The sequence below is a fragment of the Pleurodeles waltl genome, chromosome 6 (assembly GCF_031143425.1).
Source record: "Pleurodeles waltl isolate 20211129_DDA chromosome 6, aPleWal1.hap1.20221129, whole genome shotgun sequence".
In the NCBI taxonomy this organism is placed as follows: domain Eukaryota; kingdom Metazoa; phylum Chordata; class Amphibia; order Caudata; family Salamandridae; genus Pleurodeles; species Pleurodeles waltl.
The window spans coordinates 514,218,961-514,246,842 of record NC_090445.1 but is presented as its reverse complement, the minus strand read 5'-3'; the positions used below and the strand labels follow the sequence as shown (position 1 = coordinate 514,246,842).

Sequence of the window (27,882 nt, the reverse complement as noted above, 5' to 3'; positions counted from 1 at the left end):
TGTCCAGTTTATTTAGTATTTTGGTCTACTCTCTTTTCTGAGGTGGAACTTCACTTCATAAAATATAGGTTTTACTACATATTGGGCAGAATTATATATTTGTGCCTATGGGCAGATCTAGGAACCTTCAATTGACTAATAACAGAGTACAGAGCAATACAAGTTCCTTTATCAAACTCATTTGCTCCTTTGTCAAATATGGAGAGCACAGGGGCTACTACTCTCAATACTACATCTTCAACACCTGTTTCTCCCTCTAATGTTGTTAATAAAGTATCGTCCAAGCTTCCAGTGACAGTTTTGACGTCCACAAATAAAAGAGCTAAAAAGGATCCTCCATCTCCTATTAAAGTTGTCGATACCATATCTATAGAGTTACTTCTTGAGGAAACAAGGCCTCTTAAACCATATATGGAAGATACAAATAAACAATTACAAATATTGGATGACAAATGGTCTCTTGTGGAGAACAGAGTCTTGCGTGTGGAACGAGGAGTGGAAGTGCTTGAAGACTCAGTTGCATCTACGAAGTCCCTACAATTTTAAGTTACTAGGCTGAAGAAGCATGCAGAGGTTATAGAAAATCAGAACCAAAGAAACAATCAATGTATTGATGGTCTACCTGAAGGAATTGAAGGTTCAGACTCATTTTTTTTTTCAATTGTTTCTGCCCAAAATTCTGGACCTGCCTACATCTCCTGCTTTAAATATACAAAGAGAGCATAGACTTGGTCATCCTTCTTCTTTGGCTTCGACGTCAAAGAAACCAAGAGGAATAATACTTTATTTTTTGGAGTATGTAGACCTGCTAAAGGTTCTCAGAGCAGCATGAGCTAAAGGTCGGATCACGTGGTCAGGATCCAATCTCTTCTTTGCTCAGGATTATGCTAAGTCGACGGCGGACAAACGAATTACATTTCTGGATATGCATCCGGCATTAGTCGCTTAATGCGCGATATGGTCTCTTCCATTCATGTTTGTTCAAGGTGACGTACAATAATAAGACCACCACATATGAGGATCCAGTATTACTTCAGCAATTTATTGATTCTTGTAGAGGTAAAACATTCAATACTTTCAAAATATCAGAGACTTGACCATTGTATTGATTTTTGGTTTTCTTTTTGCTCTTATTTAATCGATATGCCCATTTCTGGTTAATGTAATCTTAAGAGTGTTAGATTATCTAAAGGATTTGAATGGTTTCTATTTTCCCCTCTTTTTAGATCTTCATTTATTTAAGTACCTGTCTTTTGTGGTAGCAATCTGTGTGGCCGGGTCTCTCTCTTCCCTTCCGTATCTGCAGTCGTGGAGTAAAGGTTGCGCCGTCTTCCCTTTGTGGTTTCATCACCCTCACGTTGTTTTTGTCTTATAGATATGTTTTTATTTCTAGTTCTGAGTTTTTTCTGTAGTTTTAATGTTTCCTTCTATATTATATCCTGTTCATTCTCTTCTGCTTCCTCCCTCCTCTTTTACTATTTTTTCCTCCTTTCCTTTTCTTATTTCTATTTTCTCTTGTTCATAGTTCTATTCTTCTTTTTCTGTACGTTAAATTGTTCCTTTTGGTTCAATTTCTTCATATTAACAATTGGCTTATATGCATTAATTCATGGTTATAGTACTTATTCTTTATATTAAACGACAATTAGAGTTCTTTCATGGAATGTTAAAGGTTTGGGATACCCAATAAAATGTCAAAGAGTTTTAACACATATTTTAAAACTGAGAGCTGATATTGCCCTGCTGCAAGAGACTCATATAACAGGTGATGAGGTTGCCAAACTTAAAAGACAATGGGTAGGGGTTATTAAATTGTGTCCTAAAGCCTTGGACATTTCTGATTTTTCTCAAGAAATTGATGAGATGGGAAATGGGTTATAATTTCAATTAATACTTTCTATAACTATATTTAATGTTTATGCTCCAAGCCAACCTGATAAATCTTTTTGGAATGAAATATTAGCTAAGTTAATGACTCTTTCTGATAAATATTTAATTTTTGGAGGATTTTGTAATATGGTTATGGATCTTTTTATTAATCATAAATCCAATTCCAGATTTGTACCATCCACCATATTTTCACAATTTATCTCTATGATTAAACAAAGAGCACTAACAGATGTTTGGAGATTTTGTAACCCCACATTACAGGAATTTTCCTTTTTTACCCCCAGTACATTCTTCCCATTCGAGGATTGATTATTTATTTCTCTCACTACATTTTGTACAACATGTTTTGAGTTCGGAAATTGGCTCCATGTTAATTTCAGATTATGCTCAAGTGAGTATGGATATTGATCTTATTGCACATACTCAGCCAAGTACTAGATGGAGATTTAATAATTCATTACTTCTTGATACTAATTTTACTCAGCTTTTTGAGAAGTTTGCCACACAATTCTTTCTAGAAAACGATACCCCTCAGATATCTGTTCAGATCATTTGGGATGCTTTTAAAGAGGCCTCACGGAATTTTATTATTTCTTATGTTGCCAATAAAAAGAAAATGGCTAATAAAAAATTACTTAATTTAATGGAACATATCAAACAATTAGAAAACCTATATTATTCTTTCAAGTCTACAAGTTGTCTTAATGAATTACTTCAAGCTAAATTAACTTTCAATACAAACTGGACTGATATTGCTAGATCTTATCTTCTTAAATCCAGTGCTAAGTATTACGGGGACAAATTAAATCAGGAAAACTTCTAGCAAATTATCTTAAAATTAAAAAAGATAGAACAAAGATAGAATCTATTTATAATTCCTCTAATTTTTTATTACATCAGAATGAAGAGATTTTGGATGAATTTGTTCATTTCTTCACACAGCTATTTACTCCTGATTCTGTTCCCACGCAGGATCTTATTGATCAATACTTGTCTACCATTAATCCACCTGTACTTCCCTCTTCTGATTTTTCTGCTCTTGACACTGATATTTCCGTTAAATACATTCCTAATGCACTAAATCTTGTTAAAAAAGGTAAAGCTCCAGGCCCAGATGGTTTTACTTTTGAATTCTATTTACGTTTCTCTAAATTATTAGTTCCAAGATTATTAAACTTTTCACCTATTTTGTTAATGCAAAATCCTCTGGAGGATCTTTTCAAGAGGCTTTAATAGTTCCTATACCAAAAGATAACAAAGATCCAAAGTTTTGTAAGAATTATAGACTTACATCTCTAGGAAATTTGGACTATAACATTTTTGCTAAAATGATTGCTATGCGTTTGGAATTGATTCTCCCTAAGTTAATTGGTAAAGAGCAGTCTGGATTTATTAAAGGACACTTATTATCCGACAACACACAATTATTTTTTAATATTTTAAGTAAGTCTGTGAAGTATAAGGATTCTCTATCTGCAATTGCTCTAGATGCTGAAAAAGCTTCTGATTGTGTTAAGTGGGTCGTTATCTGAAAAGATAACGGTTTCATGGTTTGGCTTTGGACTAAATTCATAAATCTCATCTTATTATTCTATTCCTCTCCTAAGACTGCTATTTTTATAAATGGTCTAATCTCTCCCTCGTCCTCCCTCCATAGAGGAGTTTGTCAGGGATGTCCATTGTCAGTGCTTTTATTTGTTCTTGTCTTGGAACCCTTTTTATTGAAACTTAGAGCTAATCCATATTTACATGGTTTCCGGTATGGGGAAAGACAGCTAACATTTTTTGCTTATGCTGATGATATGTTACTTTTTATATCAAACCTGAAATCTTCACTTCCTTCTTTTCTATTCGAAGTACAGAATGTTGCTTCTATTTCAGGGTATTAGTTAAATAAAGATAAGTGTGAAATACTTCCTTTAAATAAATGTTGCCTTCCTAAAGATTTTAGATCTTCAAATGTTCACTGGAACAATCATAAAATTAAATATTTAGGTCTTTGGTTTAAACCTTCCTTTAAAGATACAATTTCTTGTAATTTTTTGCAATTATTTTCTATTCTTGATTCTCTTATATTTAAATGGAACCCTTTATTTTTATCCTGGTGGGGTAGATTAGATTATTTTAAGATTATGTTGCTTCCTGTAATTCTCTTTTATTTATCAAACATTCCAATTAATGTCCCTAATAGTTACTTTAGGAGACTGAACTCTATTCTAACCAAATTCTTATGGAATAATAAGAGATCCAGAATGTCCCTCCAAAAAAGTGATGAGACCTAAAATCTGTGCAGGGGTTAATTTTCTGAATCTTCACTCTTATTATAAGGCTTTTTCTCTTAAGCAAGCTTCTTGTTTATTGAATGAAGATGATTCTGCTTTTTTACCTTTATGGGTTGAAGTTGAAAAGTAATTTGTTGTTCCCTTTACATTTCCGAAGGTATTAACTCTGTCAGATAAACCAACATCTATCTCCCTCCCGATTTTGAAAAATTCATGCCGAATTCTGCAGCCTATTTTTGCTTATACAATGCAGACAAAGTACAGTTTCTAAATGTGTCAATTTGGTACAATAAGCACATCAAGTTAAATAATAGAACCATCTACTGGAAATCATGACATTTTAAGGGGTTAAGATGGGTGCATCAACTATTTGAAAATGATTCCCCTCTTTCTTTTATCCAGGCACAACTTTTTTTGTTTTGTTTCCATCCTCTTTTCATAGGAAATATGATGATTTAATACATGTTGTAAATAGTTCATATCAATCTTTTTCAGTTCAGCAAGCACCTTCGGTCCGTCCTTCTCCAATTAAGGATCTGCTACTACAGTCTGCATCAGCTTCTTGTATTTATCAAACAATTACAGCTCTTCCTGATGATAGACCTAAATCAGCAATAGAAATATAATGGGAGAAAGATTTGGATATTTCATTTTCACCTTCTTTATGGAATAAAGTGTGGATTAAAATAAGAAAATCCCCAAGAGTAGCTAATGCAATTCAAACTTTATTTTTTATATATATAATAGGTTATTAACTAAACCTCCATCTTTACATATAATGAATTCTAACCTTTCGTCCTCTTCTTGGTCCTGCAGTTTAGCTGATCTCAGATCTAAAACATATGCTTTTTGAATGTCCATATACATTTAAATTTTGGGTTAAAGTATGGAGTCAAATTAATACTATTTTTAAAACTCAAGTTACCTTAAGCTTTACAAATATATTTTTAGGCAGCCTTGCAGATGACTGATCTTGTCTTCCAAAAAGTTCTATCATAATCCTAGATTTATTAATGGCTGTTGCTTTTCAACAAATTACAAAAACTTGGAAGGACTCTTCTTAATTATCCTTTCAAGCTTGGTGGTATGGTATATGTTATAATCATAGGCTGGATAGAGCTTATGTTTCCCCTATATCCCTTGCTATCAAAAGAGACATGTTATGGTTACCTATTACAAATTACCTAAACTCTTTGGCTTACTCTTCGTATAATCATTCTCCTAGAAATTAGGAGGTTTCTAAACCGCCATGAATTTATTTTCTTTACCTTTTTATTGTGCTTACTTACATTGTTTATAACTTCCTCTCCTAATATATTTAATATATGCATATATACTTATGTTTTTAAAGCATTAATATATCTATTGTGTTCCTCAATAAGCGCTTCTCATGAAATTTAACTGTTATTTCACTCCTGTCATCAAATGTATTTATATCTGTTCACTATTGTATTAATTATCAATACATTTTCTCTCTAAACTTAAAAAAAGAAGTATCAAAAGCTGTAGCTAGAAAACCAGTATATGTCTGCATTGAGGATAAAACTAAAGAAACGTGTAACTCAAGTGGAAGTATAAAAAAGGGACTTTCAATGAGTTCCTTCTCCTATCCAGTGGTATTTGAGAATTTGATTTAGGAAAGGGATGCTGGAGCTAACCCAGTTTAACAGGAAACTGACTTTTAGCAACCATGCTCCAGTTGTATTGTATTGCTTCTCTTTACTGCTAAATGTAATTAAGGAGGCATTTTTACCATACTACTTGCCGTTGAGCCCCATCTCCAGCTTTTTTTATTACGTGGTCATCGTTCAGGTGGTCCATTGCCCAAATGTAACAATTTATTAATGTATTAATTTTATTAATCAGCCCATGCATCCTTATTTTCCCTCCCCTCTTGAAAGCTCCCACCATAAATTGACTATTCACTTTATTTACTATGACTTAGAACATTGTTTAATTCAGCCTCCATCTCAACAAGTAGACTAAGTTAAGTTTTCAATTTGTAAACTTAATTTTATGTAGTTTATATTCAATCCATTGGTGGTTCCATTGTGCAAATTCTTACACCGTAGTTGTAGTCATTTTGTGTGTTTGTTTCACAAAATGATTTTACCTGTATGATTCCTAATGTTTTAACCACAATCAATGATGCGAAAACCCTGGCTATTATTGTCTTATTTTTACCTGCTTGATACCCTAAAGCTCGGTCGACTGTAATGTGTTAAATACATTTGAACTTGACTTTTAGTCTTTTGACTTTGGGGCTGGGAATGAATGCTAGACTGGCCTAAGATAGAAACATGGGCTTGTGAGTGATGCATCGTAAATCAGTTTTGGTTACCCATGTTTCTACGACTTTAGGTTGGTTTTGCTGGTGATCTGTAGTTTATGTTGCAAACAATAGCGTAGGTGCCAATGACTTTCAGCATAGTTAAGAAATAAGTAGGAAGATACAAAGTTCAACTAATTGCCACTTGGCACCAATGATGACCAGAGATAGATACAAAGAGAATAGGTGAAATGGGAGATTCTGGAGAGGAGCACACAAGACCTTCTAAAGGTACGAAGGTTTTAAACAGCTGCTGAAATCGAGTCAATCAGAAGCAGGAAAACGAAGAAAGGCTGGTATTTTTTTTAATTAAATTATATTTTGTATTATTTCTTTGAAACAACAAATACAGCAGAGTACAGCATGGACATGGAGATATAGCTCATCTCTAACAATGTTATGCATACAAATTAACCTATATTATGCATGTTTCAAGGTAATGTTCTTTGAATGGAGTAATGACAAGCGTAGAGGAGGCAGATGTATAGGAAAAGAATGAGAAAGTGGGAAGGGGAATATAGAGTAGTCACTCACATGCGCATGAACCAATGGGCATGTCCACAATGACAGGGATGCAAAGGTCTGTCAAGCAAAGTTACAAAGCCCAATCTTCATGAGAGCGCAAAAGGCAAAATCTGTCAATATTTGTTAATTTAGTCAAGGGCACAGCATTTACTCCATCTCACTCAGTATCTGCTGTGACAGGTTGAGCATGCAGGTATCGGTCAATGGGAAGCCAGATATCTTTGGCTGAGAGTTTAGAGGCATAAGATTACAATAGGCCGCGTGCTGCTCCTGACAGTATGTAGCATCAACAAGCCAATCTGCTACAAGCGTCCAAGCACGTGTTCCCCATCAATTTGCCACCCTTCGCTTAGCAAGCAGTACATATCCCAACAACGCTCAAGTCAGTTCCCTGTAATGTCTTGAATTCTACCAAATATTTCATCCCAATAATCGAAGCTGCTGGGGCATTTCCAGGCAAGATGTAAGAAATTGACAGAGTGATGGGAGCACAGTATGCAGCGTGCATCCGCAACCAGGCTCATGCGGAGTAGGAGCACAAGAGTGTAGTATAATCAGTGTATATATTTGAAGTGGTGGATGAGGCGGAACCTGTAGTTGGGAGAAAGCATACTTGTCTGCATGCAGCAATATTGCCATTGTTCATCTGTAAGAACTGGCGTTACACCTGAGTCCCAAGCCACCTTACTCTTGGGGGTGCAAATTGGCGCTCTGACCTGCATTTCTGAGTAAAGCTGCGTTATCAGTTTGCAAGGGGATGGATTGGTCAGCATCATCTGAAGTGCCTGGAACATAGACAGGGCCTCAGGGAACGTACTGTCTAAAGCTTGAAGTGCTGCTCAAAGTTGATAGTATGTGAACACATAAAAGAGATTAGTACCATGTTCCAGAAGAGTCTGCTGCAATGCCATTGGGGTAAATGTCACCCATAGATATCAGGTTCAGTTTGCACAGCCTGGCACACGTCCCTAGGTCATTGCGCAGCTGTTTGCTGGCCCAGGTCAAAGAGATAAGATGCGATTGAAGCTGGTGCCGAAAAATGCAGTGGCAGCAAGACAGGCAGGTTCAGAAAGAGGTATAGAAATTTGGTAAGCGCCGCCATCTTTGCAATGGGCAGGCGACCCTTCAGCGACAGAGGCAATCGCCGCAATCTCTCATGCCTATCTTCCAGCCATGTGAGCATTTGGCCATAGTTGCTTTCCACAGCTCATCCGCCTCTTTACTAAGCCACACTACAATATACTTGACAGGCCCATCCGCCCATGTGAGCGGGAAGTCTAAGGTAGTTGGGAGCACCGGGTCAGTCAATGTGTGTAGAACAGCAAAGAATGTACATAGGTTGTGCGTTGTGGATCTACCCGGCACAAAACCAGCCTGGTCAGGTCTCACTATACCGGGCAATAACAGCAAGAGCAGTGAAGCAAGAAGCTTGGCTAGTATCTTGTTGTCTATATTTATTGTGGACAATGTTTGATACGTGTTGCACCTACCGGGGTCCTTGCCCGGTTTAAGGATAGTCACAATGAGGACTTCCTGCTGAGATACCGGTAGAATCCCGATAGACAGCGATTCTGCATACATGGCCAGCAAGTGAGGAGCAATCAAAGGGGCATATCCCTTATAAAATGTGACTGTAAAGCCATTGAGGCCAGGCGCCTTCTTGGTCGGCATGGCGTTGATGAGATCTGGATCACTTCCTCTGTTGTAAAGGGTTCATTCAGATATCTTCGGTGTCCCTCATCAAGCCACAGGAGCTGAATGGAGTCAAAGTATTCTAGGAAGTCCGGGGATTCCACTCCTTGACTGAGTACAGTGGAGAGTTGAGTAAAAGTCAGTCATGAGTGTCTGCATAGCCTCCGTGCTCATATGATCATCATGAAGCTCTGAGAGATACTTGCTCACCCACAGCTTGCAGAGCACTTGGGCCAGTCACTTGCTCGGTCAATCCCCTTCTCCAAACCACCTTGCATGCACCTCTCTTCCAAGATAGTTCACCTCCCGCTGCGCTGCTTCTTTATAATCTGATATTTTACTACATTAGGATGAGAGTGTAGCGATATGATGTTCGTCAAAGAATCGAAGTTTGAGTTTTCTGATCTCCGCCTCTAAGCATTCAAGGTCAGCTCATGGAGAGCAGAGCACGCCTGCCTGTTTCACTATGCACACTCCTCTAATCACAGCCTTGAAGGCTTCCCATAAGGTCGACCCCGAAGTCTCTCCATTATCATTGTGCTCAAAGAATTCAACTATAGCTTTCTTAATGTCCTCCTGGAAGATCGGATCCCGCATGGATCCTGATGGGAGACTTCTTGAGAAGGCGCAGAGTGCCCAGGATGGAAGCTTAAGTCCAGTAAAACAGGAGCGTGATCTGAAAGCGTCCTAGGTAAATGAGAGATCTTGACTGTCCAGGCCATCACATGTCTTAATGCCAGCCAAAAGTCAAGATGAGACAACGCAGAGTGTGCTGTCATGATGCATGTACCCTCCCTCTGACCAGGGTTCCAAGACCGCCAAAGATCTATCAGGGCAAACTCATCCATGATGGTGCAAAGCTGCGCTGCTGCACTATATTATAGTCCCCGCCCACAGGATCGACCGGGGGCCCATTGTTCCAGCTAAACACTAAACAACGATAAAGAATTGGGGGTCGTCTGTATTAGGGCCATATGCAGAAATAAGAGTGACAGCGTGAGCTAGCAAGACTCCTGAGATTATGACAAATCTGCCCTGGGTGTCACAAATTGCTCGATGTGTGTGACACGGTAAGCCTCTTTTGATAATGATTGCTACCACCAACCATAATTAGAGTTGCAGGCCATAATTAGAGTTGCAGGCTGCCTGTCACTTTCACAACCTAGACCAAGCGTAATCGGGCTTATATATTTGTAGTGAGATGTATTTCTTGAAGGCAGCATATATCTACAGGGTGTTGCTGAAGATATAACATTTGAGGCTAAAAGCAGACCAGCCAGGAGTACATAGCAGCCCAGTGGTATTCATGTAGGAGTGTTGCATCTTTTACACATCATCCACCCTTCGTCTCTCCCCAACTTTGGCAATATTGATAATAGATGTACGGGCTCAGGGGAATCACAGAATCAGAACCAGTCAAGCTGGTAATTCCTGTTCGCCAGTTGTTTTCCAGCCCAGTTAATCTGTGTCGCTGAGATGTGTCTCATCACGGTCCGCGTCAACTTCCGATGTGTTATCAGATTTCAGCTGGATAGTCCTGGCAAATTTGGCAGTTTATTTAGGATCCGCAATAATGAAGGTTTTGCAAGCATGAGTGACGCACAGCTTTGCCGGGTATAGCAGTGAGTACTTTGCATCCGTGTGTTGAAGAGCCTTTTTTGTCGGGAGAAAGTGGTTATTACACCTGGCTCCCGACGAACCCAGATGCTCTGAACAGTGTCAGGATTGGCCGCAGGGCAGGCTAGGTGCCTGTGCCTGCGTTCAGCGACATAGGAGAGGAGAGGAGCGGCGCGGTAACTGAGGTAAGTTTTTTATTTTTATTTTTTAAATGTTAATTATTACCCACCGTTCGCACTGCCCTGCCCCGCCCCCAGGAATCCCTTTGAGCCAAGACTGAAAACATGAGAGGGATATCAGAGGGTGCAGGTTTATCCGCAGGGTGCGACTCTGGCGCCTCCTGTTGCGGTGACCTCATAGTGAGTGTTTGATGTAATTATGGAAAGAGAGTTTAGTTTGCCCTGTGTCACTCTTCCCCATCTTCGTAATCCAAGTGTGCGTTATTTTGTGTATCTAGTTTGCACCAGAGGGGGCTCCGGGCACATAGTCTAGACAGGCCTTTGGCGTGGCCTGAGTTGATGACTCCGCCCGGTGTTACAGCCACCGCCTCTTAGTTCAAGCCGCACTATGCATCCAGCAACATGTCTCCGCTGTATCAGCAGCTGCATGAGGCAGGCTGATTATGCCACAGCCCGCAATCTGCTTACATTCACAAATTTCAGAGAGGTGGATGGCTGCCAAAGTCTAGGATTAATGAAGGATTTTCACCTCCGGCCGGCAGAGCATCAGCAGAGTGCAGCCATCTTGCTGTTGGGCGCTCTAACACCCCCTCAAAAAGGCTGGTATCTTGATGCCTGCTCTTTCAAAGAGAAGATGAAGGAGGAGATTGTGATGCGTAAGCTCTAAGTCCGAGCTTAGATGTTGAAGTAGTAAAAGGAAGGTCTCACCTCTATCTGTAGTTGCAAATGCACTATTGCAAATTTTATATATAATATAGCTAAATTATTTTATAAACCTATGGTTGATGCTGGGCTACACAGATTCAATTATATGTATACAGCATTAAAGCAAATTATTCTTTTGGGATGAAAATATTGAATTGGTGTTACAATCTTTGACAATGATTTCTCCTTTGGTTCCAGTCTGATGCATCTTAAAACACAAATATTTTTGTGAATGTGACTGCCTCCAACACAGTGATTGATACTGTCTTCTAAAAGTAATATTTGTTCCCCAGTCAAGAATAGATCTTCTCCTAAAAGTAAGATTTTTTCTACAGTCAAGAATAGATCCAGTTCTTCACTTTTTCTAAACACAAGCTCTATAAAATTAGCTAAGGGATGTTTGAAAAATAATTGAAACCTGTTAATAAAGCAGCTTTGAGTGGGGGCATTGACCGTCATTACCCTTTGAAGCTATACACCAAATATAATGAAAGCCATTTCAATGCTTCTTGATGCTTCAAAAAGAGACAGAGCAGGTGGCCAATCTTGTGTTTTTCGTTTTTCTCTAATTTTAAGTAATTGCTGAGGAAAATGGAAAGGTGAGTGATCAGTTTGTCTATTAATCCTTTTTAACCCCTTGCGTTATTCTAGAACCTGATTTTACTTGGAAGACGTCTTATAATCTAATCTAAATGCATCAAACTATTTTACAGAAGTGTTCCAAAATCAGAATTTGTCTTTTGAAACAAGGGATTGTATTACTTGTCTTCCTTTCTCAGTGGAACATTTAACGCATTACAGTTCCATCTTTTTTCATATAAAACTGAGAGCCTCTTATCATATCCATTTGTTTACACTTGCTTTGGTTGCATTATGTCGGCCCGATATATCACCAATGCTGATGATGCTTAAATGTTGGTCAGCATGGATTGCTACGATTGTATTCCATTATAAAACCTATCTTACTAAGTCAGTGAATTGAGGACAGACATTTTTCAGATAATCAAAAGGAAGAAGTCCTAGTCATCTGAGATAATGCTAACCTTTAATACTCATTGATTAGACATCTATGGGCACCTGCTTCCTATCAGTTCCTACATTCAAGAATTTTGTGTGATTGGTAGATCACTAATTGCCCATATTTCTAGAAATTGAATAAACAACTAATGGACATACAAATTCTAAGCAGAGACTTTCTTTTCATTCATTCCATTATAATACCGTGGTCTCATCAGCCCAAATCTCATTCAGTTTTATTATGGGAATATCCTTTATCTTTGCCTTTCCACATACGTACGTTGTCAAATGCAAAAAGGAAGAGCAACCACACTGCATCAGTCCTTAGTGAACTGTACTGGCTTCCTGTTATGCAACGAGTAAATGAAGAACCCATTAGTTATTCACAGATCCTTTGATGATGGAGTATCTTTCGTCAGAAAAAACTTTACCACACATGCCAAACATTGCTGAGATTAGGAAATGACAAACTTTGTTATTTCTCATTTAAAAAAGGTCTGCTCCTGCCAGCTCATAAAAAGCTTTTTCTTTCTCTCAGTGTAATTGGCTTCTTCAAGCACCCAGACTTTTCTCTGAGAAAGTGCTATAAAGCGCTTCCCGTGACTACAGTGTTATAGACAATACACTAACATTACTTATCAAGTATTCCATTGGTATCATGACCTGAGGTTGCGAAACACAGAGGAATTCACAAGATGACAGAATGACGTCAGACAACGCTTGGTTGTCTTGGCTGCTTCCAACTGTAAGCATAATATTAGCATTTATTAAATGCTTGCAAAAAAGAAAGCCTGATACAATGCTCATTCTGCTTATGTAGTCACTTGTTGGGTACCCAGCACAACAGGATGTGGTTAAGTTTGGGCTTACTGTGGAAGTGTCTTCATCAAAATCCTATCCTGGTACTCTGGATCAAACTGGTCCACTTATCATTAATTGTTACGCTTGTCTTTGTTCCAATATTTAGGTTTTATGTATTGTCTCCCAACACATAACTTATGAAAGTCACCAATGACACTAAAATCCTTACAAGCAAAACTACATGCTTCAGGAAAATATTGTGCTATGCTTGGTTTGAAAATAAGTGTCCTGAAACCGAACACCATGGCGTTTGGGAAGCACTATTGGCAAATAGGAACCACCGTCATTTCTCTTCCAAGGCACAGAACTAGATGTGAGGACTGTTGTTTCTAGGAACCTGGGCAATAGATTTTCAGTGTACATTGACAAGCTTGCGGCTCAGAAGAGGTAAGCCAACTAGCACACAGTGCTGAAATCTGAGATATGGACAAATGATTTCCGAAGAATAGGCCTCCACGAGACGCTTTCCTACAAAAGCTCAGGACATTTTATGTCTGCTACACTCTCATACAGGACTGCACACAATATAGTGTTGCTACGTCATAACAATGAGTAACTGGATTAAAAAAATGCTGTTCATGCTAAAGGCTCCCTATGAGAGTCTTACATAACCATACAAGTAGCCATTAAGCAGACGTCACCTAACTTCTGCACATTAACAAGTTTTTATTTTTCATTGGTGATAAAACCAAATATGCCTCTACAGGGAATGAGGTATTCAGTTTCTTCTACTACCTCACACCATGGAACATTAAGAAGAACAAAGACAGCTTGGGGTTCTTGCTTTCACAGACCAAAATTGCATTGGCTGGGGAGACTCGAAGGGCTGTGGATCCCAGCATTGCTCTTGGGAACCTTTCAATTTCTCTGTCACTTTGAAAATAAAGCCATGTTTCCATGCTTGTCCTCTGCGCATGAAAAAAGAGCTTACAGCTTTCTCTCAACTCCCACTTTCATTTTTTCTCTATCCGCTAAGAAGTGGACCAGTGATAGGCTGACATCAGAGGAGAAGGGCATGAGATGTCAATGTAAGATTCACTGTCAAATCACACCATGAAACTGATCGCTTGAGTGGCCTATACCCTCGCCGTGTTTCAGTCATCCATCATAGCATTGGATATCCAGGATTCATACTGTGTTCATGCCGAGTTCACATTGCAGCTCCATGTTGCGCAATAAGATAGAGGTGCCTGGTTAGTGGTATGTGGCATCTTAGGAGTAAGCATATCCTCGTCTTTTGGAAGACTAGACCAGTAACAGTATTCCAATAGAAAGCACCCTCCCTTAAGGTTCAATATGCTGACTGCTCATATAGTGGGCAAACATGAATAACTAACTGTGCTCTGTCTGTCACTCAAAGACACCTTCTGTGTTTCAGGAAGCTATTAAAGACTATGGGGGTTATTACAACTTTGGAGGAGGTGTTAATCTGTCCCAAAAGTGACGGTAAAGTGACGGATATACCACCAGCCGTATTACGAGTTCCATAGGATATAATGGACGTGTAATACGCCTGGTGGTATTTTCGTCACTTTACCGTCACTTTTGGGACAGATTAACACCTCCTCCAAAGTTGTAATAACCCCCTTTGTTTACTCGTTTGGACCAACGATTGTGTGTTGTAGCATTTGTTTTAGTATATTTTGTTCTTACTGTAGTGCATATTTACAAAAGAGCTAGAGGCAAAGCATGATTCGTCACGTAAACACCCATCAACATCACATTGAAAACAAGATATTATTGCACAGAGAAATACAATATGTTTATAATATACATTCATAATTACTTTTTAAGATGCTGAATCCGTATACTCAAAGTACAAGCACAAAAACAAAAGGCTTCTTTGTTATATTAGTTTGCTTTAATAAATTGGAGTTCCCACATTTTTAGATGCAGGATTTGATTTTTTATACATTTGCTTATCACAGGAATACGTTGTTAAAGCACTGTAGTTCAGGTTCAGAGGGTATGGAAAATTTGTATTACACATGTTTTATCTCTACTTGTTCTTTCAGATTGAAGTTTTGAAGGAAAAGGCTCCGCCGACATTGTTCTCTTAAATAGTTCATTTGTGTAGCAGCAGCAACCTGGTATGCCGAGATTTTTCATCATGTAAAAAATGCAATAAAACTTTGCATGTGCACTCTTCATTATGCCTGTATTTTTCAGGTTTTCGAAGTGAATTTCTTTCAAGATACTAAAATGGTATTGGTCAGTCTTATTTCAGTTCTCTTGTCTGCTTTGAAGTTATAGTGTCCACTGGGAAATTAAATTACAAATAAAAGCTTCACAGTTCAATCACGTATTGCAAACTCCTTTTACAGTAAGGATTAGTTTTTTCTTTGACTGAACAGCTGCTAGGGTCTAAAGCAACTCCTGGGAAATGTAGTACTCTCTTTAGTGCTTTGCAAAATTACTTAAATAAAAGCCATGCAACTGAACTACAACTCCCAGAACTGCACGGCCCATAGTCCTTGTTACTGTCAATTTATGGCGGGCTTAAAAGAACTCAAGTTTGGTCCAGCCACTCAGCACGCTTGGGGGCTTTACATGTGTGTACGTCGACAGTCTCCTCGCAGTCTTTGCACCTGACTGCACAACACCAATAAAATTTGCACTCGCACTTGATGGTCTGCGTGACACGTGTGGTGTCATAACCTCGTCCGCAGCACATGATCTCACACCTGTCATTCCCTCGCGAGGTCTTGTTGCATACTCTTCCAGCCGTGCCAAGAGAGCCTTAGACGAAAGAAACACAGCTTAGGTTAATCCTGACTGTTTTGGATATGTTCAAACAAGATATGCAAGCGGAGTCTATTTAGTGAAGGTGACCTGAAAGCTTTAATCACTTTCCATAAGATTGATTTAAATGAAAATTAATCAGTACTGACACCAGTAAGTCTTGCTTTCTAGATACTATTTACAGCCTCATATTACCAGCTTACACCATTAACTAACAAGTACCAGTCTCGGATGACTAGGCATTGAACACATATACCAGGTGTAGTCTCATAACCCCGGATACTGCCTTAATGTGCCAGAGGCTACAGTGCATGCCAGTTGTTAACCACTTTAACTTAGTGACAGTATGTTTTATTGTTGTCTGCATTGATCCCATAGCTCACTTGAGCATCAAAGTAAACACTTTAGGTGCAACATATACCATTAATCCAATAATACCCTGCTATAATTATTGCATGCTGTCTCAGAGCTCTTGCTCGCACTCACCACTATCGAAGTAGCAGGAACATTATATTCACATCCTACACAGCACAGCCATGCCATTGGAAAAGTGCCCCCCCAAAATGGGGGGAGCGCGACCCCTTAAGGATCGGGGACGCCGGGGGCCGGGGGCCGGACCCTCCACACTAGTTGTGCACGGGCTTGCCAGTTACTTCCACCTGCACGCCTCGCGAGGCGTGTTGGCGGAAGTTACACGCGAGTAGGGACGTTGGGCCAACGTTGTGTCCGTTCCAGTTTGGGCTGCTGCACTCCAGTGGGGGGCTTAAAAGCACCCCCCAGAAGGCTCGGCCTTCTTCTTTGCAGTGCAGCGGCGACCCAGGCGGACAGAGACTTTTTGTCCCACCCACCCTCTCCCTATTATTAGGTGGAAGAAGAAGTACTAAAGTAACCTGAAGCAACAGAGGGGTCCCCAAGGGAAGGGCCCCGGTATTACACCAGAGATAGGATCCTGAAGTCCTGGACCAACCTGCGGATGTACACACCAGATTGGGGGTAGGGAGCCCAGATCACTGGGGTGGTCACGGGGCTCATGCCCTGGGCCGCCCCGTTACACCCCTTGGCTGTTTGGTGTTTGGAGAGGGGGCGGAACCCTGAGCATGTGGGCAAGGAACAGAGGAAGAAGGGGTACCGCCCCCCCTAGGGATACAGGTGACGTCCAGTCCCTGTGTGGTCCAAAGGAGGTTCAGGACAGGAAGGGATCCTGTCAAAATGATTTATGGTTATAGATGTAAATTGTACAAAATTCCTTTGATATTAATTTTGGTTTTGCAGTGAAAGTTTAATGAAATGATTTATATGATGAATGAATAATGTTTTGATATTAACAAAGTAAATAAAATAAATACTTCTTCCAACGAAACGAGGTGTCGGTCTGTGTATGACCGGTGTTGGGGTGAGGGCCTGCTGGCTGCCTCCGAGTCCTATAGGTTGTGAGGGTTATTTAACAACCCACACAAACTCACAAAAGGTGTTGTTGGCTACAGGATTGCACACACACCTAGCACAGCACCAATATGGGTTTTGGTTGGTTGTCACCAATAAGAATCTCATTATGAGTGGATCCAGAGCCCATCCAATAACTACCCCAACCCTCAAGAGATAATTGATACTCAGGGGAGGAGGGTTGGATATGTTAACTCTGGGTGGGTGAAGGTAACTGCTGTTCCCAGCCTCATCATAATTTAACGGGCCATTTTAATGAGGTCCTTAAAACAATACCTAACATGACTCATTAGGCAAAACGTTGTGCACACATCCAAAATATTGCAGCTATGCTATGTAGTCTGCCATCGCCAGGCTCACAACAGCATGCATCTCTAATCACACATCCATTGCATAACACTCAGAAGGATTCATTAGATAGCTTGCTGGCCACAGCATAGATCTATGGTATAGCTGGATCACAACAGCGCTCCAGTTCTTTTGTAATAAAGCCATATGATTTGCTACAATATAACACATTAAGACAGAATACATATTATTTATACAACTTGACTTACATATGTGATTAGCTCGATAATATAAATATAGCACCCATCATTATTATTTAGCACCACTTACTTGATATGCATCGCCATTTGAGCAGTGGTGGCTGCCACTGAACAGGGCTGGCAAGGTGGGACAGAGCACAAAGGGATAGGGGCGTTTAAAAAGAAAAAGAAAATTAAAAAAACTTACCTTCGAGGTGAGACACATTCATCTCCCCTCTGTCCTCTTCTTCTTCCCAGCTGCACAGGCTCCCAGTCAATCACGATGCTGCTCAAAGCAGCGTTGTGATTGGTCTGGGTGGGCATGCTTCGCCACTCAGACTGGCAATGGGAGCCTGTTCATGCTCTCTACCCGGCTGTGGTATATAGCCAGATAGAGAACATGCAAAGTGTGCATGTCTTTTTGGCCGACTTAACTCGGCTGGCCAAAAAAACATGCACACTTTGTGTGCACATAGCCCTCCTCTGGCCCCCTCCCTCCAGCCCAGCCTGACTCACCCTACAAGGAAAAATAAAATCATGATTACGTAATGTACGTTATTAACATTTTATTTTTTCGTTTTGGATAAACACATGCTTACTCACTTAGAACTGCATAAGCAATTTGATACTGTACCATGGTCAAACACCAAGTTAATTCATTCAAGACACATTGCATATAACTACTCACCTAACAACAAACACAACATAATCATATTACGGTTGGCACATCAATCAATAGCCATACCAACTCTTTTCTGTGATGGACCCTCAAAAACACCAAGACTTTGTATGCTGTGTAAGGCTAGAATAATGGAAGCATTCAACATAGATATATCTCACACTCTGGAAACAAACACACATATATTGCTTTGAGACTTTAAACTAGGGTTTAACTACTCCGAATTTGGCTTTTTTTCATCTTGCATCAAAAATTGTAAAGCCTTGTCTAATTCACAAATAGAAAAAGTGCTGTATTCTATTAAACCCACATATGTATGGTGTAACTCACAAAATTCATAGGTTGGTGAAAGGAATATAGCATTTCATTGGTATTTACAAGGTGCTTTTCATACCCCCCAAAGGCCTAAATTGTTTTCTCTGTGGTTCATTTGCCATATTTAAATAGAGTTTAATACTTATGGAGAGGTTCTGGAGCACTCTGGTTTGTGTTGGGTTTCTAGACACCCTCTGGAGTGCATGGTTAAAGGTCCATGATTTGTAGATTGGGTTATATGAGACAAGCTGATGGGTGTCTGAACTTCAACGACAAATGGGTCTCTAAGTTTTTCGTTGAGAGAACGGAGAATATTTATGCCTTTTCAACACTGAAGGAGGACTAGGCAGGAATCCTTGTTGCAGGTAGTTTTCTGTAGGCAGGTACATACATTGATATATTTTGTCCACTTCTCTACGTTGTCTTGACCAATTGTCTAAGGTTTGTTTTGAACAATGAAAACAGATAATTGCAAAGATTCAGTGGGGGGAATTGCGATAGTGTAATAAAAGATCTTTAATGATTACAAAAGGGTAAAGTGCCACTCACTGCTGCAGAGATTTTAATTCCAGGAACAGATTTATGGTATGGTTTTAAAACATTTTAGATGCTAGGTTACACTCTAAATGATCCCTGAAAATAGAACCTTTCCATAGCCAGTTGCCTAGTATAGTTAACACTGAACGTGCTGAGAGTCCACACCTTAAGAGCATGCAGGGATGCAGTCTTATTTTAGTTCCATAAAAAGAAGTTAACGTTTACTTTTTGTGTTTTATAAACCACTGCTACATCCTCTTCTTGCCTCGTCAGAGTCATTTGAGACACTGGAATGAAAAACGACAAAGGGAGAGGAGAATGGGCTAGAAATAGAGAAATGGCAGTAAAGGAGATTTGGACGATACACAATTGTCTTCTACGTCTGTTTGCATCACACTGGTAGCCAACTACAGTCTAGACTACTGGATGGCCACCAACTTCTTGAAACACAGTCCCTCAAAAACAACCTTTAAAATCAGCAGAAGTGACATTCACAAATTAAACCCTTCCATCTGGCCCAAGGTTCCAGGTCCTTGTTCGTGGCTCTCAAAGGTGGTAGGTAATTTGGAAATGTATTTAGACTCTGACATTACGTTACAACATCAGGTCTCCAGAGTTGTTCATACATGTTTCTGACAACAAAAACTTCCATGAAATATGCTGCCCTTTACTGATAAATGCCACCGTGTCCCAGTGATCCTGCATTAGTTCAGTCTCATTTGGACTATGGTGATGTCTTCTATCTGTGTTTCCCAGACAGACTTTTGCATCACTAGTGATCCTGACAGGAACTTATTTCCCCTGTCCTCAAACAAATGTACTGATTGCCCACTAAGAAGAAGATCTTATTTAAGGCTATGGTTGCTTTACATCTGAGTAATCCATGGCTGTGCCCCTCAGTTTGTTCTTTAAATTCAACATCTTTGTGCTGTCTTTGCCCCTTCCTTCTCACAAACCTTTTTGGTTGGTGTTAGAAATGGTGTTTCTGGTTGGCTAGGGTAGGCACCTAAGGCAGGCAGAACCTAACACTCTAGTCAGGGCAAGTAAATTAGACACCAAAGATTACCCGTGCTCACCCCATGGTAGCTTGGCACGGAGTAGTCAGGCTTATCCCCAGAGGCAATGTGTAAAGCGTTTGCATAACACACTCATACCAATGACACAATAAATACACAATAAAAGGGACTCAACATGCGATTGTATAAAAAATGGCCAAAAAAACACTTTTTCCTCACATTTCGGTGACAGAAAGTTCTGGAATCTGAGAGGAGCCACAAATTTCCTTCCACCCAGCGTTCCCCCGAGTCTCCCAATGAAAATGGTACCTCATTTGTGTGGGTAGGCCTAGTGCCCGTGACAGGAAATGCCCGAAAACACAACGTGGACACATCACATTCTCCCAAAGAAAACCGAGCTGTTTTTTGCAAACTGCTTAGCTGTGGATTTTGGCCTCTAGCTCATCCGGCACCTAAGAAAACCTAGCAAACCTGGACAGTTATGACAACTAGACACCTTGGGGAACCCAGGATGGGGTAACTTGTGGTGCTCTCACCAGGTTCTGTTGCCCAGAATCCTTAGCATACCTCAAAATTTGGCAAAAAGAACACTTTTTCTTCACACTTCGGTGCTGCAAGGTTCTGCAATCTGAGGGGATCGACAAACTTCCTTCTACCCAGTGTTCCACCAGGTCTCCCGATAAAAATGGTACCTCACTTGTGTGGGTAGGCATAGTGCCCGCGACAGGAAATGCCGTAAAACACTATGTGGACACATCAAAATTATCAAATACAAAACTACCTGTTTTTGCGGGGGCTCAGCAGTCATCGAGCAAAACCTACCAAACCCAAACATTTCTGAAAACTAGACACCTGAGGAAATCCAGGGAGGTGTGACTTGTGTGGATCCCCTAGTGTTTTCTTATCCAGAATCCTCAGCAAACCTCAAATTTAGCTAAAAAATGACATTTTGTCCCACATTTCTGTGTGGGATCACTGCACCTGCACAAATTTCCAACCACCCAATGTTCCTGTCAGTCTCCCGGTAAAAATTATACCTCACTTGTTTAAGTAGGCCAAGTGCCTGTGACAGGGAAGAGCCAAAAACGTGTCAAAGACTAGGGGGAACCAAAGCGGGACCAAAAGTGCAGTTTGAAAAAAAACGGGTTTAGTGGGGCAGATTCTTTTCAGTATAGATGCGACAATGCTGGGAGGTAGGAATTTTGTGGATTCCTGCAGATTCCGGAAGGTTCCATCACAAACATGTTGCAAAAATGTGTGATTTCCAGCATAGTTGAAGGTTTGCTGGACATTGTGGGTAAGAAAATGGTGTGGGGTGCATGTGAAGCACACCACCCTTGAATCACCCAGATGTTTAGTTTTCAGATGTGTCTAGGTCTTGTGGATTTTTCTACATGGCAGCATCCTAAAGTCCAAAGCCTGCAGCCCTCACCATTCCAACTGGGATGATTTTGAGTTAGACAAACTCTCATGGCCCATATGTAAAACAAAGACCCAAAATAATCAAATGTCCTCTTGCTTGCCATGAGATAAGATGTTTTATAGTGTGGGGAAGAGCTGAAAGACTGTTACCCCATTCAGTTCGGGTGGGGGCATAACCATGCCCATACTGCTTGGTAACCATCACCTCACTATTTTTAATTTTTTTAATTCCCTGGCATCTAGTAGGCTTTCTGCCCCCCCCGGGGAGTGGATTGGGGTAATTTCCCCATCTGCCCAGCGGTGGCTGAACAACTTTGGTCCCATTTATTTGGGGAGGGGATATGGCCACTGGTGGGCCTCTGGTGGGCTTTCTGGCCCCCTGGGGGGCAGATATGGCCAACAGTAATGTGCCCCTATGGGAAGCGACCCTTGCCCAGGGGGCTACCCCCCCAAACAAAACACACAAATACACACACATCAATCCCTGGTGCTTAAGTGGTTTCTGCCCCCCCTGGGGGCGGGGACAGATCAACCTAATAGAAATAGGCTGATCTGTCCCCAAGGGGGGCAGAAATGACCTAAAATAAATTTGTCCCCCACAAGGAGCGTCCCTTGACAAAAGGGTCGCTCCCCTTGTGTGAAATTGTTGCAAAAAAACAATCCCTGGTGCCTAGTGGTTTCTGCCACCCTTGGGGGCGGATCAGCCTAATAAAAATAGGCTGATCTGCCCCCAAGGGGGACAGAAGTGGCCTAAAATAAATTTGTTCCCCCCAATGGAATGACCCTTGCCTAATGGGTCTCTCCTCTTGCATGAAATTGATGCAAAAAAAAAATCCCTGGTGTCTAGTGGTTTCTGCCCCCCTTTTTTCCCCCCTGGGAACAACCCTTGCCTAAGGAGTTGTTGCCCTTGCGTGAAATTGACCAAAAGAAATCTCTGGTGTCCAGTGGTTTTGGCTGATCTGCCCCCAAAGTGGGCAGAAATGACGTAAAGATCATTTTCCCCCCTGGGGAGTGCCCCTTGCCTAAGGGGTCGCTCCCCACGTGTAACAAAAATAAAAACAAACAAAAAATGATCTCTTGTGTCCAGTGGTTTCTAATTAGAAAAGGCTGATCTTCCCCCAATGGGGGCAGAAATAGCCTTGAAATAATTTGCCCCCCTGAGGAGGGGCCCTTACCCAAGGGGCCGCTCCCCTTATAGATAAATTTAAAAAAAAAAAAAAACTCCCTGGTGTCTTGTGGCCATTTCTGCTGCCCGATCGCATCACGATCGGGCAGCAGAAATGCTGAAAGACACATCAGAGGAAATGAAAGGCCTTTCCTTTCCTTTGATGCCTCTCTTGCCCACTCCAGTGATCAGAGGAGAAATGCTTTAGCCTACAGGATTGGATTCAGGACAATAAAGTGTTGTCTGATTTTCATGGGGGCTTTCAAATAGCACCTGAAATCGATGTTTTCCAGTGGCTGAACAGCATAGAGACAATGATCTTAGGTCTAGCTTTATTACCTGCCTTCCCTTTGTATATTGATGGACACATGCTGTAATCGAAAAGGTCAGTTTTTGCACAGAGATTATTTAATGTGTACTGTTACCATATTTTATTGATCCAGGTACATCTTGTAAGAAACAATTGGATCTCTCTTTTTAAACAGTGGTCTTTTTAACTGAACTATTTTAAGCTGGCCCTGTTGCTAAATTTATTCTACTTCAATCTTTTATGTGATCGCTTGCGAGTTCTTTGTTGTTGTTGGACCTGGCCTTTTTTTATTGGGTCATCCCCAAACATTTTGCCTTCTTCCTACTATTTTCTTCTGACCTGTTTTCGTTGGCTTTAGGACTCTAGTCACTTTACCACTGCTAACCGGTGCTGAAGTGCATATGCTCTCTGTCTAAATTGTATTTGTGATTGGTTTATCCATGACTGGCATATTTGATTTACCAGTAAGTCCCTAGGAAAGTGCACCAGAGGTGCCCAGGGCCTCTAAATCAAATGCTACAGTGGGCCTGCAGCACTGATTGTTCCACCTATATTTTTAGCCCTTTAAACATGTCTCAGACCTGCCACTGCAGTGTCTGTGTGTGCAGTTTTAAACTGCCAGTTTGACCTGGCAAGTGCACCCACTTGCCAGGCCCAAGCCTTCCCTTTTACTGTCTGACATTTACCCCTAAGGTAGGTCCAAGGCAGCCCGATTGCCAGGGTGCAGTGTATTTAAAAGGTAGGACATGTACTAGTGTGTTTTACTTGTCCTGATACTAAAATACTGCAGGAGTGCCCCTGTATAGAGGTGTACTGTGGCAAGATATTCTGTGAACTACCATAGTGTTGGGAAGAGAACAGCAGATGTCCCCCAAACTGGTCTTGTTGGGCTCTATGGATGAACTGGAGGGTTCGAGGGCGACTGAGCATTTGTGGGAATGGCTTTACTGGTGGTGAGAAGAGACAGTGCAGCCACTAGAACACTGCCTCAGGCCTGTCTTTATGGAAATGGAAACATGGAGTTGAGTGGTGTGCAAGTCAAGAAAAATCGGTCTATGAGGCAAGGGGCTGTACACACAAGCATGCAAAGGTGTGGGGGGGAAATGGCTGGGTCTTCTCCCTTAACCGCTCATTATTGTATGCCCGGGGTGGAATGCTAATAATGTTGATGTACCATACTGATGATCTGCGTTGTTTATGTGATGTGTACAAGCTGGTGCAGCTAGCTCCTACCTGTGCTCTTCTATACTCTTCATTCTTCTCCTTTTCTTTCTTTAAAAAACAATAAAACATGTTTATAAAAATAAAATACTGCTAAATTCAGTTTTCAGTATTGCAAGGCCTATCTCTCTCATAGGGTAATATAGGGATTGCCTTTAAGCACCTTTTAAGTGTCATTTCCCTGTGGCTGCAGAAAGAAATATGAGTTTGGGGTCTATGAACTCACAATTTAAAAGTATATCTTTTGGTGAAGTTGCTTTTTAGATTGTAAGTTTAAAAATGCCACTTTTAGAAAGTAGCATTTTTCTTGCTTTGCCATTCAGTGCCTCTGCTTGGCTGCTGAATCCACATCTGGGTCAGAATGACAGTTGGGCTGTTTGTGAATTCACTCTAGACAGTGACACAAAGGGAGCTGAGGTGTGTCCTGCATTTCGTGATGAGTCTTCCTGGGCTAGAGTGGTTGGGAGCAGCTGATACCTGCACTTGAAAGGGCTTCCCTGTCCTCTCACAATACAGTCACCAACCCCCTAGTGTGTGTCTGGGAAAGGAAGGGGACAGGTCTTGTGCACTACAAAGACTTTCCTTTGAAGTTTGCCTACTTCAATGGCAGAAAGGGGTATAAGCATTGGACCCAAAACTCCAGATTTTTAGATTACCTCTGGATCAGGAGGAACATCTGCCAAGGAGAAGAGCTTGATGCTTGAGGAGGACCTTCCACTCTGCTTGTTGCTTTGCTGTGTTAGCCTGCAACTTCTACCTTAAGAGGGAAAGGATTGGACTTTGCTTTCGGAAATCCTGCTTGTGAGGTTTCTACATGGACTTGGACTGAGCTTGCCCCCTGTTCTGAAGTCTCAGGGCCATTGAAGACTTCATCTGCCAGCACCTGGGCTCTCTTGATAAGACCCGTACCCAGCGGTGCCACATCCAGTCCCTGGGCCCCTGAAAGGAGAAGCTGGGGAACCTAAGGTAAGAATGCACACACCGGAGCCGAGTGGCAGAAAAATCAACGCAACGGCTGCACCATGGCTGAAAAGTCAACGCAGCGCCAATGAAATCAAAGCATCACCAGCTCAGCGTGGATTTATCCCTGCTGTTCGTCTGGATTTTCCAAGCATCGTCCCTGGGTGTCAAAATCTTCAACATCTCCACATGGGCCAGAGTCTGCTTGTCTGGAAATGGATGCATCCATTCCCTGTGGGGAAAGAATCAACACATCGCTTACCCAGTGGAGAAAGAATCAACACACTGCCTCAAATGTGAGTAAGGAATCGACGCATCGCTTGCTTTAACAATGCACTCATGCCCCTGCAGGTTTATTTTTGATGCATACCAGATCCTTTGTGCTAAAACAACACATCCATTGACTCTTATGGATTAAGACTCTTTTTACTATAAAATTTGATATCTGTACTTGTGTATGTTGGATTTTTGTCTTTTGGTCTTGTATGATTTAGATAAATATTGGCTATTTTTCTAAACTTGTGTGGTGCCCTTTTGTGGTGTTTTCACTGTGTTACCGTGTGTGCTTGTACAAATACTTTACACATTGTCTTTGAAATTTGCCTGACTACTTGTGCCAAGCTACCTAGGTGGTGAGCAGGGGTTAACTGAGCTATGTATCTCCCTTACCCTGACTAGAGTGAGGGTCCCTATTTGGACAGGGTGTAAACTGTCTGCCAACTAGAGACCCCATTACTTATCAGCTGTATTATATGATGGTTTTATTCCTTTGTAACGTCTGTATGTTTTTTATGTGATCTATTTATACATGCTGTACTTTTATGATCTTGGTGATTGAAATAAAGTTTATGATGATACGATAGTAACAAAATATGTTGCGATAGAAACTGGATATCCTGAATATCACTTATAAAAATATCACTCCGCTAGAGTTTAAAACAGAAAATCTACATTAATGGGACAATATTTTTGTAAATTACATTGTGGACACAGTATTTCTGTCTGATGATAGTTTTGCATATTCTAACATACAACTGTAATCAACTATGCATCCTTCCAGCTGACCTTCACTTTTGCTAACAGTTCCTTCAATATCATTCTGTTCTAGAGTCTTCCACATTATTCTTTTTTAAAAGCAGTACAGAGACGTAATCACTCTACACAAGCCTTTAATGTTCTTCCATTGAGAACGTTGACCAGCTTTAATCAAATGTAGTTGAAAACTGAACTTGAATACCATATTTTGTACGTCAGTAGGCTGTTGTTCTTCTGTTCAAAACAGGTGAGCGCAGAGACAAGTTAGTATGGTTAGGTAAGTTTTCACAGAGTATAATGGCGCTTCCTGCCCTTGATTTACTGCTTTGCTAGCCTAGAAGGTGCACTGAGCAGGGTGAATACCCCCAAAAAACCCTGTATACCAGCAACAAGTTACTGATAAGTTACATTTAGTTATTGTTAGGCACTCGTCCAGCTAGTCATTTACAGTTCATATATTTCACAGTATATAATCAGTATTCATCATTTCATATAGTATTTATTATAATTTCTCACAGTCCATATACATGCCCATGTGGCATCCACAGCGATCCTTATAATTTTTGACAGTCCAACATAAATTCATTGAGTATCCATCCAAATTCAAATCATATAAACTTTGCATTAAATCTCCAACATTACATCAGCCTTATATTCATCAACTCAGCCAACACGTGTTTCGTCATGGAAATCTCCCACTATACTTCATCAGTGCTGTGATAATATTTAACATAGAATTTAGTTCAAAGTAACACATTTGTAATGTTTCTAATTTAGCTCACCATGCGGTGTTAAGTGGGTGACAATATGATATCTCCAATATTTTGGTTGAATATTATCTGTGTAATATTCCCTGTGTGTAGACTCTATATTATGTTGTAAAGTAATGAGTACTATAAGGTGGTTACATTCCTAATGTCTTAATTACATTATGTGAGAATTATACTAGTTCCCATGCAATTATTCACCCTGTTTCCAAATTAGTGCACACCCTGTGTACATGCACACACCTGTGAATATTACCATATTTTTAATGTAAACTGACCTTTATTATTTATTAGATTCCTTATTTCCAAGTATTAATCCTTATGCTGTCGTAAATTCCTTGTTCATAGTTTATTGGCCATCTAAGTATACCATTGTTTATTCTCCATTTCTCTAGAATACCAATAGTTTATATGACTTACTTGTATAGTATGTTATCTGTAGTTATTCAGAGCCCTAACTGATAGATTAACGTTAGAATGTATAACGATCAGTCACCATCTAGTTTAAACATGAAGAAAATTATTTAAATGGTTATATCCAAAATAACCAAAGTCACGCTCATGTGTTTATGGAGCCACTCCAAGTGCCTACATTGAGGTGTATGATCATATTAGCCCCTCAGGATGGTTCTAAATCAATTCCACG

The 27,882-nt window shown here is 40.5% G+C and overlaps 1 protein-coding gene across 1 annotated transcript in view; it reads right to left on the bottom strand.

Annotated features, from left to right (window-relative positions):
• Positions 1 to 14,936: 14,936 nt before the first annotated feature.
• WNT2B (Wnt family member 2B) overlaps positions 14,937 to 27,882 on the bottom strand; it is a 224,954-nt gene continuing 212,008 nt past the window's right edge. Inside the window, exon 5 of the mRNA XM_069238667.1 lies at positions 14,937 to 15,836. Coding sequence (XP_069094768.1) covers positions 15,607 to 15,836 — 230 coding nt within the window. The 3' untranslated portion in view covers positions 14,937 to 15,606. The remainder of the gene's footprint in view (positions 15,837 to 27,882) is intronic.